General features: G+C 37.5%; 2 protein-coding genes across 3 annotated transcripts; one reads left to right on the top strand and one right to left on the bottom strand.

Moving 5' to 3' along the window:
- Positions 1-1228: 1228 nt before the first annotated feature.
- Positions 1229-5804, top strand: zgc:158258 (uncharacterized protein LOC791186 homolog). The gene is made up of 4 exons (XM_052569982.1): positions 1229-1382; positions 2451-2628; positions 3106-3307; positions 3389-5804. The coding sequence occupies exons 2-4, from the start codon at positions 2524-2526 to the stop codon at positions 4546-4548; spliced, it is 1467 nt and encodes a 488-aa protein (XP_052425942.1). The 5' UTR covers positions 1229-1382; positions 2451-2523; the 3' UTR covers positions 4549-5804.
- A 1140-nt stretch (positions 5805-6944) lies between these two features.
- On the bottom strand, positions 6945-15467 carry kif17 (kinesin family member 17). Of its 2 annotated transcripts, none has more exons than XM_052569729.1 (14): positions 15027-15467; positions 12939-13085; positions 12156-12257; positions 11886-12075; positions 11347-11799; positions 11172-11272; positions 10477-10633; positions 10306-10397; positions 10085-10203; positions 9503-9731; positions 9010-9268; positions 8600-8679; positions 7504-7630; positions 6945-7393 (listed from the first exon to the last, which is right to left on the bottom strand). In XM_052569729.1, the coding sequence occupies exons 1-14, from the start codon at positions 15255-15257 to the stop codon at positions 7224-7226; spliced, it is 2457 nt and encodes an 818-aa protein (XP_052425689.1). In that variant the 5' UTR covers positions 15258-15467; the 3' UTR covers positions 6945-7223. The 2 variants fall into 2 exon arrangements, with proteins under 2 accessions (XP_052425689.1, XP_052425688.1); XM_052569728.1 differs by having other exon boundaries at positions 6945-7411.
- Between the last annotated feature and the right edge of the window lie 699 nt (positions 15468-16166).

The raw sequence follows: 16166 nt of genomic DNA on the forward strand, positions 1-16166 counted from the left end.
CAAAAAAACATTGTAGAATCTATGGTACACTATTAAGAACCTGTAAATGTTATCTTAGGGAGCTATTTCTGCCTGATCTAACCCTTATTACTGTAACCTAATGTATAGGTAAATAAGGTTCATTTTTTTGGGTTGAATAAAATCAAATAAATTAAATGTTACCATGAGAAATAGTAAATATTAAATTGTCAAAAACACTTAGAGCAACTTAAAGGCATTTCACTTTCAAAACACTTTCATCATCCTCATGACAATACATGCTGATTGTGTTTCATATCTAAAGGATATAACACAGCAGTTTTTGTTCCGTGCTGCGTTATACAGTAGAATCCTCTCATTACAGAGTTTATACACAATGTAAACAATAGACTGATCATGTAGAGCAGAAATTCATTGGTGACAGTTTTTAAGTGATTATAAAGGGAGCGCTCTTTACAAGGTTTATGCCGAACATTTTGTTTTTCAGCCGCACACACTTCGCAAAGTTTTGGAATGACATCCACATATTTACGCGGAATTCACTCTCGAAATAGCAGTGAGTGTCATAGTGATAATAGATGGGACAAAATGGGCCTGGTTTAAACGCTTTTATTGTAGAAATTGTATTGTTTATTAACAAATGACCACGCCCATTTTTACGACAAGAATGCCGTGGACTACCTCATTTCACTTCATATGTATACACACAAACACACACACACGCCATAGACTGTATAAAAACAGATATACACATATGGTGGTACAATAAATACTGTTAGTTTAAATAAATATTAAAACCTATTGAATAGCTAGAGTATCATAAGCACTAATAAGTGAATTTTAAGGAATTTCTTATTATAAGGATTTCTTATTAGTAACATAGGAATTAGCATACCATACAATCTAGTTAGTTTTGAGAAATACATGTTTAATCACTGATCGCTTGTATAGGCTTTGCGCTGTGAAAACATAGCCTAATGAATCCTAGTTAGTGGAACCGGATTAAATCAGTTCCATTTGACGGGGCTCAAACTAATGTTATTTTAAGAAACCCTTAATAATGCGATTAAGCAGCATTTGCCGGTGATCCTCTTTTGACACTTTCTGTCATCGTGTGTTTGGATACTATTGGTCATCCCAGGCGTGTGCAGGTCAGTAGTAAGCAGTTAAGTAGATGCTGCGGATCTTTCATATGTTTTTTTTCCAGTCACTAAACTACTGTTTTTAACACGAGTTTGAGTTTCTTCGCTACACTCACCTCACCGATTTTTTCTCTGATTGGCTGTTGCAGGAGAGAGACGCAAATGATTGGTTGAAGATTTTCCTTATGTACTGGACTGACACCTCACTGTCCCTCACAGCACGTGAACCTGCCGGACTGCCGTCTCGTTCCTGCACTACAGGTGAGCTTTTATAAAGGAATGCTTCAGGCTTCATAGATTTATTTCTGCATATGAGTATTCATAAGATTTTAATTAAAGGGATAGGTAAATTATAACTGAATTTTAATCAGGGATGGATAGAAAATGAATTATGCGATTGTAAATAATGTGCTGAAATGTATATATTAAAATCAGATTTAAATAAATATACTTGCTGTTATTTTTTAGATTGTTCAGCAATATTGTTTACTATAGCCATATTATTTGTTTTACCCAGATCTTAAACAAATTTCTAGTGTCGCCTGATACTGATAGTTTCACATACCCTTAACTAAACTAGATAAGTGTGCTTTCTTGTGTAATACAGGTCATACATGTATAATAAAGTCATTTCAGTGTTATTGTGATCATAGATGATTTTTCTAGAACTGCATAAAAGACGTTATGGTGTTTCAAAGTACATATTGGTGTTGCAATTACAAAAAGAGCCAAACATTTTATTAGCAGTATGTTATTAGGATTATATAAACTAAGTAAACAAGGCCAGTGGGTTTATTATGTCTGTGGAAATGGACTTTGCTTCTGCACTCATTGCGATATGGCTTACTGATTACAGTTCGATTATTGTAGATCAACTTTTGAAACATAATGATAATTTGACATTTGAAAATACTGATTTTAGTTTCATTTTTCATTTAACTGCGGCTGCTTCATTCATCTATCCATCCACAAAGAAAACCTGTTTTCTGTTACATTTGCATTGTATCATACAATGTAATCGCTGAAAGAAAAAAAATGTTATCATCATTCACGTCATATGCAAATTTATAACAGTGACTGCCTTTTACATGACTAATAAAACAAAGTGTATTGACACTGTTCTTGCTGATCTTTCATAAGGTTTACATAAAATAAATGACACCATTTCTGTGGTACAAATAATTAAACCTGATGATCAGAACTTTTTGCACATTTAACAATTTTGTCTATTTAGCATTGTGTACTCTGAATTGAAGGTCAAAGTATAGCTTTAAAGCAACCGACAATTCGCTATCTTCCATTCATGCCTGGCTTTTTTTTTTTATTTAGGGAAATGCAGTTTCATCATCATTGTTAAAGAACTTTGAATTCATATCGGGTTGGAGGTTTCCATAATTTGCAAATGCCGATAAGTGACATGTGGCAAAATGGCAGAGGACTCGACACAATGGGCGAGATTGACAGTAATGGCAGCTGTGACAGCGTGGTCAGCTTCAATTCATGCTTCGTAAGACATACTGTACTTATTTTTATGAATACATACTGTACCTAATGTTAAAATACATTTAAATATGCTATACATCTCCAGTTGTCTGATGTATCTAGCAAATGTTGTTAAAATATATTCATATATTCAACCATATATTCCAAATGGGGTTGTTTTGGACCCCATTGCCTTAAAAGACAAAAACATTCTTCAAAATATCTTCTTTTGTGTTCTGAAGAAGACAGAAGAAACTATAAGTAGTACAAAGGTATGTAAGTACCAACATTTGTATTTAAATGGTACATATTTGTACCTTTTGAAAAGGTACTGCCCCAGTGACAACTTCTCTACCTTTTTTTTTTTTTTCTGAGAGTGTAAGTCATACAAGTTTTGATCAAAATAAGGGTGACAAGATGATGACAGAATTTTTGGTTGAATTATGCCTTTAATAAACACGCATTAAAACCTGTCCACAAATGCAAATAATTTATATTTTAGAGTGATGAAAGTCTGGACTATCTCTCTGCTGAAGAGAAGGCTTGTCTCATGTACCTAGAGGAGACCATCCAGTCACTGGATACGGAGGATGACAGTGGCCTTTCCAATGATGAGTCTGATCAGCTGCCAGCTCGAGGAAATGTGGCTAGCAAAGTGGCCCATCTCTCTTCGTCAATAAGACTCAGCAAGCCTCCTAGTCAAGGTGTGTTGTTGCTCATGTAATATTTATAACTACTATTGCCTACGATGCAGTAAAAAAATATTTTTCTTGTATTGTCTGTAGATGTACCCAAAAGCCCATTTGAAGGTCCATTCTCATCTAGCAGCTTAGTGCAAAAAGACATTCTAAATAATACGGCTCCTACTCCATTTGTCCTTGCAAACCATAACACACAAATCCAAACCAGACCTGAAATAGCTGCAACCCAGAAAAAGATGGCTTGCGAGCTCCATCAAGAAGCTCCACGAGTTCCCTCTGAAGTAAGTGTGGTAGTGATACCACCTCCACATAAAATCAAAGGCGGTAAAGACACAGTGGAAGAACAACAGAATAAACATCAGCCAGAGAAAATGGCACGTAGAGGACCGCTCTCGTATGAGGCTCTGTTGCATCTGCGCAAGAGTGCATCGATTAAGAGAACCAACGCTGCAGAAGCCAAAACCGGAGAAAAGCAGTTTTCTACAAATAAAGATCATGAGGGAGGCATCTCTGGATCCAAAACTCTCACACAGGGCATGACAAGTAGGAGCTCCAAGCCCACTCCTCCACCTGTGGCCCCTAAACCTAAAATGAAAACCCCACACAAGGTCCCAGTGAACCATGAAGAAGCCTCCAACCCTAAGATCGACTCAACCAAGCCTTCCTTGGGAGCATTTACAGTGGATAAAATAATGAACCCAGAGAAAGTAAGAGTAGAGGCACTTTGCAAGTTGGGTCTCTTCAAGGAGAATACAAAGAACCCAATCTGTCAACGCCTAAAGCATTCAGAGTCCCCAGCAATCTTGGTGCAAAACCAGACCACAAAGGAATGTCTTGCTCCAAGTGTTCCTGCAAGACCTGGAGAACAAATAAATCAGCCTGTACAAACTTACAGTCCTCTCCGCCAAAGGTCTAGGAGCGATCTTTTGGCAGCTTCTTCTTTTCCACAGCATGCCGATAAAGCTTCAACCAGGAAATCTGCCACACTGGAACGCACTGGGATGGGACTGTCAGGATCTAACATCACAGTCTTAAATGCAGTTTCTCAGAACCACCAATCAAGTTCTTCTACAGTAGCAACCAACAACCATTTTACAGACACTCAAAAGGGCTCTTATGAATCGGCATCCATAAAAGCAGAGTTGCATGCATCATCTCATTCCAAAGGCTTCATTGTGCCAGTTCCCAGAATCGGAAAGGATCGGAGAGAGGCATTACGAAAACTAGGATTGCTGAAAAACTGAGATTTGTTGACTATTCTCTCCAGTCATGATGTATCAATGAATATTTCTGGGTTTAAGCATCTTTTCAGTTTTAATTGAGAATACCATTACAACAGCCATTTATGAGCACTGTTTATTCTCACTGTGTAATCTCCGGTCTCATGGTGTCCTATACACCAATATTATTATTATTTTTTTAAACAATAATCACTCTGTAGCCTACTAAGATTGGGGTATGAAGATAAAAATTGGGTTCATGTTTTTGAGTAGGACTGCAGCACACACCAAGTGCTTATTATCATTGTTTTATTGCTTGCTTTTGGCATCTGAAGAACATTTGGAACATAGACTGTATGGTTTGGACCCAGAAACTGTTACACATGACGTCTGACTTAACCACCAAATAATAAAAGTGTGCAATTTTATATTGTTAAAAACCACTGGTAGGCTGATTCCTCTGGAAAAGGTAAAAACATACTGACCAACATCAGCTCAACCAATGGTTATTATTTTTGTGACTGTAAACTAGTTGCACAGAGATTGCACAGTTCACTTTTAATAATTTAAATTAGTACAGTGTGGAAATTTACCTTTAGTCCATTAATTACTGATTCTAAATAGGGACTATAACAAATGGATTCCTTTGCGATAATAGAAAGTGGTGCACGATAAATATTGGCTGATAATTAATGCGATATTTAATGTGCACCCCTCATAATAGAGTATGTTTACTTTTCCAGGTGATTCTAGTAACTTTAATTTGGAACTAGACCTAATGCTCCAAAATCCTGCTTCAAATCTGTCTTTATGAATTATGTCTGTTTTGCTAATCAGATTCTTCAGAAAATCACTTCCTGTTTTTTCTATTTACAATGGAGTATATCTGCTTCACCAGAGTCTGTTGAACCTGAGGGACCCAGGCTTCCACAGATCAGCTATCAGACAAACTCCTCACTTTACACGCCGGTCAGTGAGATCAGACACAGCACTTCAGTGGATTAGCGCATTATCTTGAGTTGCATCCAACAGACTGGTCTTCATGTTACCTGGCCTCTCAGATTCATCTGTCATTAAAGTTCTTTATCTCGCAATGTGACCTAGTTCATGACTTACACTGAGAATGGATCCTTGTGTTTGTATTTACTCAGTTAACAGTTGCCCTTTGACAGCTGCTCATCTAACCAAATTCACACAATAAAGCACATGAAAAGCAGCAATAAACTACGGTAATATTTAACCACAGAACACACATGAATAAAGCAATAATTTCAGCTTTATATGTGTTGGTTTCAAGTTTGTCTGTTTGCTTTGCATAGCTAACAATTTAAACCTATACTTGTGGTTGAAACCCTGGTGAAAAATATAACTGGTTCAATCCCAATGCAATAAGATTGATATAAATCAGGTGATGCACTGCTGTACAAATTTTGAACTTTTAAACTATGATAATGATATTGATTAGCCCTCACACAGTTTGTGAGCAGGCAGTTAAAAAAAAGTATCAGATAATACTGATACTCAGATTGGCCTTGGTGTGACAGTGCTTTTCTACTTTTTTTAACGTTTAAATATACATTTCAAAATATTTTTGTGGCAAACTAATAATAACAATAGTTTATGTTTATTTTGCCACACTCACCTCCAAACCGTCTGTTCTCGGTACGAAATTGCTTCAGCAACAGAACTATCCTTCCTCGTCTTCTTTTTCTTTTGACGTTTTATGGCGGATATAGCAACCGCTTTTGTTGCATATTCCACGACCTAGCCTACTGAGGGCGGAAAATACATGTTCTTCTTAAATCCTGTTAATTAATCCTGTGTCTTTTAGATATTTTTTACATTATATTGAACACTCTCGCATCTTTATTTAATAGATTTTTCAATTAAAGTTGTGTTATATCAGAGCACTGTAATTACGACACTCGCTACAATGAACTCCACTTATTGAACTGCAAGGGGTTCCAAAGACTCACATATACACAAAGCGAAACTGTATTTTACTTCTCTATTCATTACATTTAAGTTAGTAGTTAAAATGACTTCACCTAATTGTTTGGAGTCTGGCTGCAACAGGTTAATCGCCAAAATGTGCACTAGACAGTATGCACTATGACACACACATTCGGTTTTGCAAATTGAAGACAGCAACACAAAACAAGATTTGCAACCCATATGTTGAAATTAGTCTATAGAACAAAAGTGAGACTTGATTTTATCCACTCACCTTAAATGAGTTAAGTGGCCTAGAAAAAAATATTTTGTTTATGGTCTCCATGTTAAATATGGTCAGCCATAACCATGATTATAATACTTTCATTTATAAGATAAATCTTAAAAAGGACAAACAAATTAAGACTAGTTTTCCAGGACAAAAATATTTAATGTAGATGGTAACAGACGTTAAAATACAATGGGTTTTCTGTGTTGAGAACTCTCAGTTCAAGATAAAAACAGAGCAGCACGTTAGGTAGCATTATTTATATTACTCCAGGTAGTATAAGTTAAAATTCCTATGCAGTGTTTCATGCCACATTATGTGACATTTAGAATCTAAAATTACCATATTTGTCATTAATCACTACTACAACAAAAACATGTTTTTATATACATACATATGAATTAAAAACAGATAAAAGCAGCTTAAAAAGATAGAACTTCTAAGCTCTCATACGCAAGATTTGTCAAGCCATGTCCTGTCAGTTGCTCTCAGCTGGGATGAACGTCTTGCTCTTCTTGCGTTTTACTTTGCCATGTGCAGGTGGGACTCCAAGGGACTCCAAGCGGAAGGGGCGTGGAAGGAGGGACTCCATATTAAGAGGAGACAAACTGGACCCGACAGAGGTCTGGTGCCCTGCACCATTACCAACTGAACCAGAAAAATTCACTGTAAGAAAATGATTACATTGATCCACATTTAGAAACACAACAGTGGAATGTGTGAAACAAGTGGAAATGAATATTGCATCAGTCTCTCACTTGTGTTTTTCATAGAGTCGCCAGTCAACAGCTGACTGCTCCGTTTTGGCTTGAAGTAGTTAGTGGCGATATGCTCGCTATCACTGCGTTTGAGCATTTCCTTGTAGCGGTCCTCGTCCTCTTCCTGCTAAAAAATGAAGTTGGACTCATTCAGTAATTTATATTCTGTGGATCTAAAAGACTTTAGATTACACTTCGATTCAGATTACACTTAACCCAGGTTTAACATCTTTTTTTTTTAACCTTAATCTCTGGGTTGAGAACAAAACTTTTTTTTTTTAAAAAGACTACTTTTAACCCTAGTTCATGATAAGAGCTCTTGCATTGCTAACAGAATTTCACTGCCTTTGCGGCCAATGCCCACCTCTTTAAATATTAACACATTTTGTACTTGTTACATACACTTCTTCTAACAAGCTTTATTATTAATTTATTATTTATTTATTATTAAATGTCAAACAGTGAAAGCAAAAACATTAACTAGAATAAAGTAATGCATAATTATTATGAAATATGCAAATAATTAAGGTAACACAGGATTGCTTTAATCCAAGTTGAAAATTACACTCAGACAGAAATATTAAGTGTTAAACCCCTATTTCTGAATGTGGCACATGAATCTGGTATTAGTATATTTGTAGTGTATCTGTGTATAATTAAAAGGTATAAGTTCACCCAAAAATGACAATTCTGTCATGATTTCTCACCGTCACGTGGTTCTAAACCTGTAAGACCTTCGTTCATCTTCAGAACACAAATTAGGATATATTTTATAAATCCGGGAGCTTTCTGAACCTGCATAGACAGCAATGCAACTGACAAGTTCAAAGCCCAGAAATGTAGTAAGGACATCATTAAAATAGTCCATGTTACATCAGTGGTTCAACTGTAATTTTATGAAGCTACAAAAATAATTTTGAGTGTAAAGAAAACAAAAAGAAAGACTTTATTCAACAGTATGCTGTCTATGGAGGGGTCAGAAAGCTCTCATATTTCATCAAACATATCTTTGGGAGTTATTAATGACAGAATTTTCATTTTTGAGTGAACTATCCCTTTAGGTGTCAGAATAGCTTGTTTAATGGTGTCTGAATACCACAAAAGGGTCGGCAAGGTCTGAGGCAGAATTCCTGCGTGCTGAAAGTCTGCCTGGTGCAATGGCACCTGAAGGGGGGACTGTAGAGCAAGAGAGAGAATATACCTTTAAATCACACAAGGAACTGACTGAAACGTTTGCTTTGCAACATGCACTGCAAAACAGTGAACAAGAACCACAGTTTTCGTCCTCCATGAATTAGTATCATAATTATTTTAAAAATGGATTTGGTGTGCTGTTACAGGTAACTCGTTTATTCTGAATCACTTTTAATGCAGAACAAGTTTCTTTTTTCTTCTATGATCACATTAATTAGTACATAAAAGTATAGTGTATAAAAATGAACTGCGACTTTTATAATTGACTGAACAAAGGTCATACAGATTCTCTGACACTCCTCAGCACTTCACCTGTAGGTAGTGTCGTTTTCTGCACCAGCACCTCTGGCAGTTTCCAGGTCCCTCCCTCTTCATCCCACACCGCCTCCTTCCGCAGTCGATCCAGGTTGCTGTAGTTACAGTCCCTGCGCACCAGGGGTGCCATGCGCTCCAAAATTCCTTGAAGGAGCTGGCCTTCCCGCTCCAGACGCCGGATGGTGGCCAGATAATCATCTCTCTCCATCTCGAACTCTGCCTGAAGATCTCTGATCTCCAATTTGGCAGCTTTTAGCTGTTCATCACATAAACAGATGGTTGGACATTTTGGCCTGCTTCAACAGTTTCATCTCGTTAGTGAAACTAGAAATCTAATCTAAAAGTAAGAAAAAGAAAGATGTACTTTTTACATACTTTTTGGTTGATTTTGAATAATAGTTTCTGTACATTTATCTAATAAATTTAAATATGTACATACTGTATTCAGAATTAAAGTAAAAGTCAAATGTTAAGTACTGAAATCTCTCACCTTCTTCTGCGTGTTCTCCAGGTGTCTGCTCTTGGCATGGACTTCCTCCTGAATGGAATCGTATACGTTCAGCAGAACGCTGTCACTGTCCTCGCTGCTTTGGCTCAGAGCTTCGATAAGCTGCTTCTTCCTCTGGTCGGCCAGAGTCTTCCTCTGTCTGTGTCTCTGCTTCAGCTCCTCGTTCCTCGCCTGCTCTCCACCCACAAACTCCTGCTCCAGCTGCTGCAGCCTTTCAGCCAACAAAACATAGCAGAGACAGCATTATTTATCCCCCGTTTATTAATGTCTTCATTTCTATAGCTATTAGAGTGAAATCAAGTAGTTGAGATGACTGGCAAAAATTTCCCAACTAACCTGAATTCAACCCCTACCATCTCTTTGAAGTCTATTTCTGTCACTGCATTACATCCAAAACAAATCATGCAACCAGTTGGCATATATTTTGAAGAAAGCAAGCACACTCAAATGGTTGAAGTTAGCTCTGAGAAAAGATTTAATACCATTTGTCTGCAGATGGCATAGTTTCTATGTTTAGTTAACTAATACAATTACAATTTGAAGTTGAAATTCTTGAGGTTTCACCTCTCTAGAACATGCTTCTGGTCCAGCTGACTGGGAGTGGCAACCACAACCATATCTAAAACTGAACTTTCTTCACTTGGAGCTCCTTTGACATTAGCAACAGCAGAAGACCAATTCTCCTACACAAACAAGAGTCATTTAGAATTGGGAGATATAAAAATCAATTAGAAAACACATCCTCATGGCCTATTTAAACCCAGTTTCAGGCGAAATCAAAGCACCTTGGGTACACTGTGTTCAGCATTCGACTGTTCCAGTGAAGTCACAGGTGCAGTGATGGGTTCTTCTTTATCCTGGTCCACACAAGGGCCACCTGTAACAAGAAGATCTGACCAGATTTAGAAGATATAGAACCTGAAGATAGACCTAAAGGAAACTAGTTTCAACATTACCAGTAGTATGTGCTCGACTAGCTTTGGATCTCTCCAGAGAAGAAAGTCTGGTCTCGTATGATGTTCTCAAGGCTGCAATGTCTTGTTGGAGTTTGACTTTGGACTCTTGTTCTGCATCGTACTGGGCCTGTAGCTTCATCAGTTTCTTCTCATATTCCTACATTTACATGTACATGTACATTTATCCATTTAGCAGATGTTTCTCTTAAAAAAGCGATATACAGTGTATTCAGGGTACATGTTTAATCAGTTCTTGATTTCCCTGGGAACTGAACCCATGCCCTTGGCATTGATAAAGCCAAATGCTCTACAGTTTGAGCTTCAGGAAGGAAAACAAAAACATTTGGAAACAAAGAAGACAAACTAAATGAGTTAATGATCATTTATTTCTATTGACAATAGAGTCAAACGCAAAACAGGAAAACTCATCTACTTACTAGTTTGATTTAACAGCCTAAAATCGCATTCTTTTAGTTTTTAAATAAAGAGCTGAGTCTGAAACAGTTGTAGGAATGTTTAAGTCATGTGACCGTGGAGTAGTTCACTTATAACCTACGTATTAGCCAACCTTTAGCTTCTGGCAATTGTATTTAGGCTTCAAAATTCACAAAACAGAAAGTTTCCTCAAATAACTTTCGAGGTGAAGACCTCATCCAAATGTGGAAACAACACATTGACTTTAATTCTGTACACACCTCTTTTATCCTGTCTTTCTCTGCCTCACTCACTGATGTGTTACTCTGGGGTCGTGACAGAGCAGCTGATGAATCTCCTGATTTCTTACCTTCCAAAAGTGCTGATAACATAAAGGAAAGTCAACAATGCGCTATTCAAACACATTCAAATTGAAACAATTGTTGTGTTTCTTACAGCTGAGTTTGACAGATCCCAGCTGGCCAGAGATTAATGCTCGCAGTTTCTTGATTTCCTCCTGATATTCACGCAGGAGGGCGTCTTTTGGGTCCTCGTTGATGCGTGGACGGTTTTGGATGCTCTTGGCACGGTTGGCGTAGCGTAGAGTACTGATGCTCTCCTCATAATTGTTATCGGCAGGCGAGAGACAAGCCACCATGAGGGTACGCGTGTTTCCGCCCAGCGAGTCCTGAAGCAAACGAGTGAGCTTGGAATCACGATATGGGATGTGCTTGGAACGACCGTCTACCAATGCAGATATAACATTGCCAAGGGCTGAAAGGGACAAGTTGATCTTGGTGGCTTCTTGTAGGCGATCTCCAGTAGCGCCGGTTTTCGACTGACGTTCACTTCCTGCAAGGTCCACGAGGTTGAGCTTCCCAGCACGCAAATGTTCTTCACCAGCAGCATCTAAGCTCATAAATAGATTACCAGAGATTATTTATATACATTCATTTACATAGGACTTAGTAAATGTTTATGATTCAGACACCGACCTGTGTTGCAGATCTCCAGGTGAATGGTGAATATGGAGTGTGAGCGGGATGAATCTTTGTTCATGAGTGTGTATCCCACAGAGCGATTCCTCCAGCCCTGATCCATGATGTGCTCACATTCCCCAACGCTGTGCACCGTATGCATGGACAGATCCCGTACATACACACCACGCTCCGGATGCTCCTTCAGCTAAAACACACACAGCATCGAGACATGAAGTCAATGTACACAAGAGTACAATGAGCTGTGTGTGACCAGTGGTTACATACTTCCATCTTCTGTTTGGTCTCTTTTCCCAAAAGGTCTCTGATTTCTTCTTTGTAAATTTCCAGGTAAGAGGCCCGTACAAGGAATTTTGTGTTCTCTGCACACTTTAGAGGAAAAGTTCAATTTTAAGATTAATTTTATGACAATGAATATAGCTCTAATTTTAGGAATTACATTAGAAGTGTTTTTGAAGAATTTCTCTAATGTTTACCAAGTCTGCATTTCTTTGAACAAACATACAAAAGACTGTAATATGGAGAAATGTTAGTTCAATTTAAAATAACAGTTTTCTATTGTAATATATTTTAATAATACATAAATGTATTCCTGTGATGCAAAGCAGAATTTTCAGCATCATTACTCCAGTCTTTAGTGTCACATGATCTCTCCGAAATCATTCTAATATGCTGATTTGCTGCTTAAGAAACATTTCTACAGTGTTGAAAAAAGTGGTGCTGCTTCATATTTTTGTGGAAACTGAGATACATTTTTTTCAGGATTATTTGATGAATGGATATTCGAAAAGAACAAATATTTTCAAAAAAATATTTTGTAACAATGTGCAAGCCTTTACTGTCACTTCTGATCAATTTAATGTGCCATTGCTTATCAAAAACATTTAAAAAAATAATAATAATAATAAATCCTACTGACCCCAAACTTTTGAATGTATTTTAGAATATTTTAATTTGTCATTCATATGAAATATTACAAGTCAGTAAATAATAGAAGTAAATATGTTTTATACTATGATGTTACTATCACATGGCATGCAAATTGGTTACCTGGATCGTCTCAAAGATGTGCTCAAAAGCTCTAGGGATAATTCCCCTCTGGGATGGAGGATCCAGAACACCTTGCATAGTGAATGATTTGCCACTGCCTGTTTGTCCATAAGCAAAAATTGTCCCATTGTAGCCCTCCGTTACACCCTGTTTACAAGAAAATAAATTGTATATATATATATACACAGGTGCTGGTCATATAATTAGAATATCATCAAAATGTTGATTTATTTCACTAATTCCATTCAAAAAGTGAAATGTGTATATTATATTCATTCATTACACAGACTGATATATTTCAAATGTTTATTTATTTTAATTTTGATGATTATAACTGACAACTAAGGAAAATCCCAAATTCAGTATCTCAGAAAATTTGAATATACCTTAAGACCAATACCAAGAAAGGATTTTTAGAAATCTTGGCCAACTGAAAAGTATGAACATGAAAAGTATGAGCATGTATAGCACTCAATACTTAGTTGGGGCTCCTTTTGCCTGCATTACTGCAGCAATGTGGCGTGGCATGTAGTCGATCAGTCTGTGGCACTTCTCAGGTGTTATGAGAGCCCAGGTCGCTCTGATAGTAGCCTTCAGCTCTTCTGTATTCTTGGGTCTGGCATATCGCATCTTCCTCTCACAATACCCCATAGATTTTCTATGGGGTTAAGGTCAGGTAATTTTGCTGACCAATTAAGAACAGGGTCCTTAAACCAGTTACTGGTAGCTTTGGCACAGTGTGCAGGTGCCAAGTCCTGTTGGAAAATGAAATCTGTATCTCCATGAAGTTGGTCAGCAGCAGGAAGCATGAAGTGCTCTAAAACTTCCAGGTATACGGCTGTGTTGACCTTGGACCTCAGAACACAGTGGACCAACACCAGCAGATAACATTGCATTGCAAACCATCACTGACTGTAGAAACTTTACACTGGACCTCAAGCAACATGGACTGTGTGTCTCTCCTCTCTTCCTCCAGACTCTGGGACCCTGATATCCAAAGGAAATGCAACATTTACTTTCATCAGAGAACATGACTTTGGACTACTCAATAGAAGTCCAGTCCTTTTTGAAGCGAGACGCTTCTGACACTGTCTGTTGTTGAAGAGTGGCTTGACACAAGGAATGCGACAACTGAAACCCATGTCTTGCATACATCTGTGTGTAGTGGTTCTTGAAGCACTGACTCCAGCTGCAGTGCACTCTTAGTGAATCTCCCCCACATTTTTTAATGGGTTTTGTTTCACAATCCTCTCCAGGGTGCAGTTATCCCTATAGCTTGTACCCTTTTTTTTCTACAACATCTTTTCCTTCCCTTCGCCTCTCTATTAATGTGCTTGGACACAGAGCTCTGTGAACAGCCAGCCTCTTTTGCAATGACCTTTTGTGTCTTGCCCTCCTTGTGCAAGGTGTCAATGGTCATCTTTTGGACAACTGTCAAGTCAGCAGTCTTCCCCATGATTGTGTAGCCTACAGAACTAGACTGAAATAGCATTGAAAGGCTTTGCAGGTGTTTTGAGTTAATTAGCTGACCAGGTGTCTTCAGTATTGAATCTTTTCACAATATTCTAATTTTCTGAGATACTGAATTTGGGATTTTCCTTAGTTGTCAGTTACAAACATCAAAATTAAAATAAATAAACATTTGAAATATATCAGTCTGTGTGTAATGAATTAATATAATATACAAGTTTCACTTTTTGAATGGAATTAGTGAAATCAACTTTTTGATGATATTCACAGATGCAAATATAGATAGATAGATAGATAGATAGATAGATAGATAGATACAGTAGATAGATAGCTAGATAGATAGATAGATAGATACTCAAAGCTTAATAGTTAAGAGTCTAAAGGGCCCAATTTGCACAGCATCTAGTAAATAATCTATTTAAGGAAGGGCTGTAGGTTACTTCCGTGACTGATTTAAACTCTGTGGTGTTCTGTTTCCAGAGACAACAGGGATCAGATAACCATATCTATGGGCATGTACACTGGAAAGGGAATGGCCCCATAGAGGCTGTAGCTGTCACAATGACCATTCCCAAACACACACACACACACACACACACACACACAAATCAATATTACCTCCACCAGAGGATATGCGATCTCGTTATAGATCTGCTCAGTGGAATGGCTTATATAATAAGTCCCATCAAATGTGAACTGTTTGGGCGGCTCTTCCGTAGCTCCGGGTTTCTGAATGAAACACTGACAGTGACTGCTGTCAATCGAGACCACCATCTTACAGTTCATGGCCTTCTCTCTCTCGTTCAGAGGTCGACATCTGACGACCACCTTCACGGATTCCGATGCCATCTGGAGGGATAGCGTCGGCACTGTTTATCGGCTGAACAGAAATGGAAATAACACTCCAAAGATCAGACTGCAGTGTACCACGGCCATCTCAGTGAGACAAACAGATCTTCTGTTATTATAAACGACGTTTACGAACAATGTCACCCGGTCCGGGTTCCGTAAATGCCCGTTTGAGGTCAGGCTGCAGCTCGCTGAATTAAATAAAGCAGCGTGTTTCTCTTGCTGCTGCGTTCAGCGTCGCCTAGCAACCTCAAACTTCAGAGGCGCCGGCTGTAGCAGCACAAAGCCCCCAGTGACATGCGCACTGAACATTAAATATTATTAGCATTACATGAGTATCCTGCTCCCACTGATAAATGTTAAAATATTTTACATAAAGGAAAAACTTTTATTACCAGACATTTATTTACTATAGAAGCCCGTTTCCGCTACAGTTGAGAAAAAATATTTCTTTAAGTCATAGCTTAATAATGAGAAAGTTTCTCATTATTATTACTCAGTTTCTCAGTATAATAAGACACTTTCTCGAAATAATGACGGAATGGTCATTCCTAAAATTCGGTGCCATTTCAGTTCAAGTGCTATAATTTAGAATATTTTCCGTAAAATTCGGCTAATACTTGTTTCTAAATGCTCATCCTACAAAGTTACTGCCATTAGAACACCATATAACAAAATAAATATCTACCCAAAATTAATTTAAAAATTATTATTCATATTTAAGTGCACGTCCCCAAATGAGTTTGCATAACTTCAGCCACAAATACTGTATTAAAAAAAAATCAAACAAATTCCAACTTTTTTATATTGTTGTATATTCTTTTTTTATAATATTCCTCAGCAAAATATCTTTCTGGTTATTTATAAATTTGTAATGCCTAAAAAGTCTTTAAAACTCCTAATTAACAG

Source organism: Carassius gibelio, chromosome B11 (assembly GCF_023724105.1).
Source record: "Carassius gibelio isolate Cgi1373 ecotype wild population from Czech Republic chromosome B11, carGib1.2-hapl.c, whole genome shotgun sequence".
Lineage (NCBI taxonomy): Eukaryota > Metazoa > Chordata > Actinopteri > Cypriniformes > Cyprinidae > Carassius > Carassius gibelio.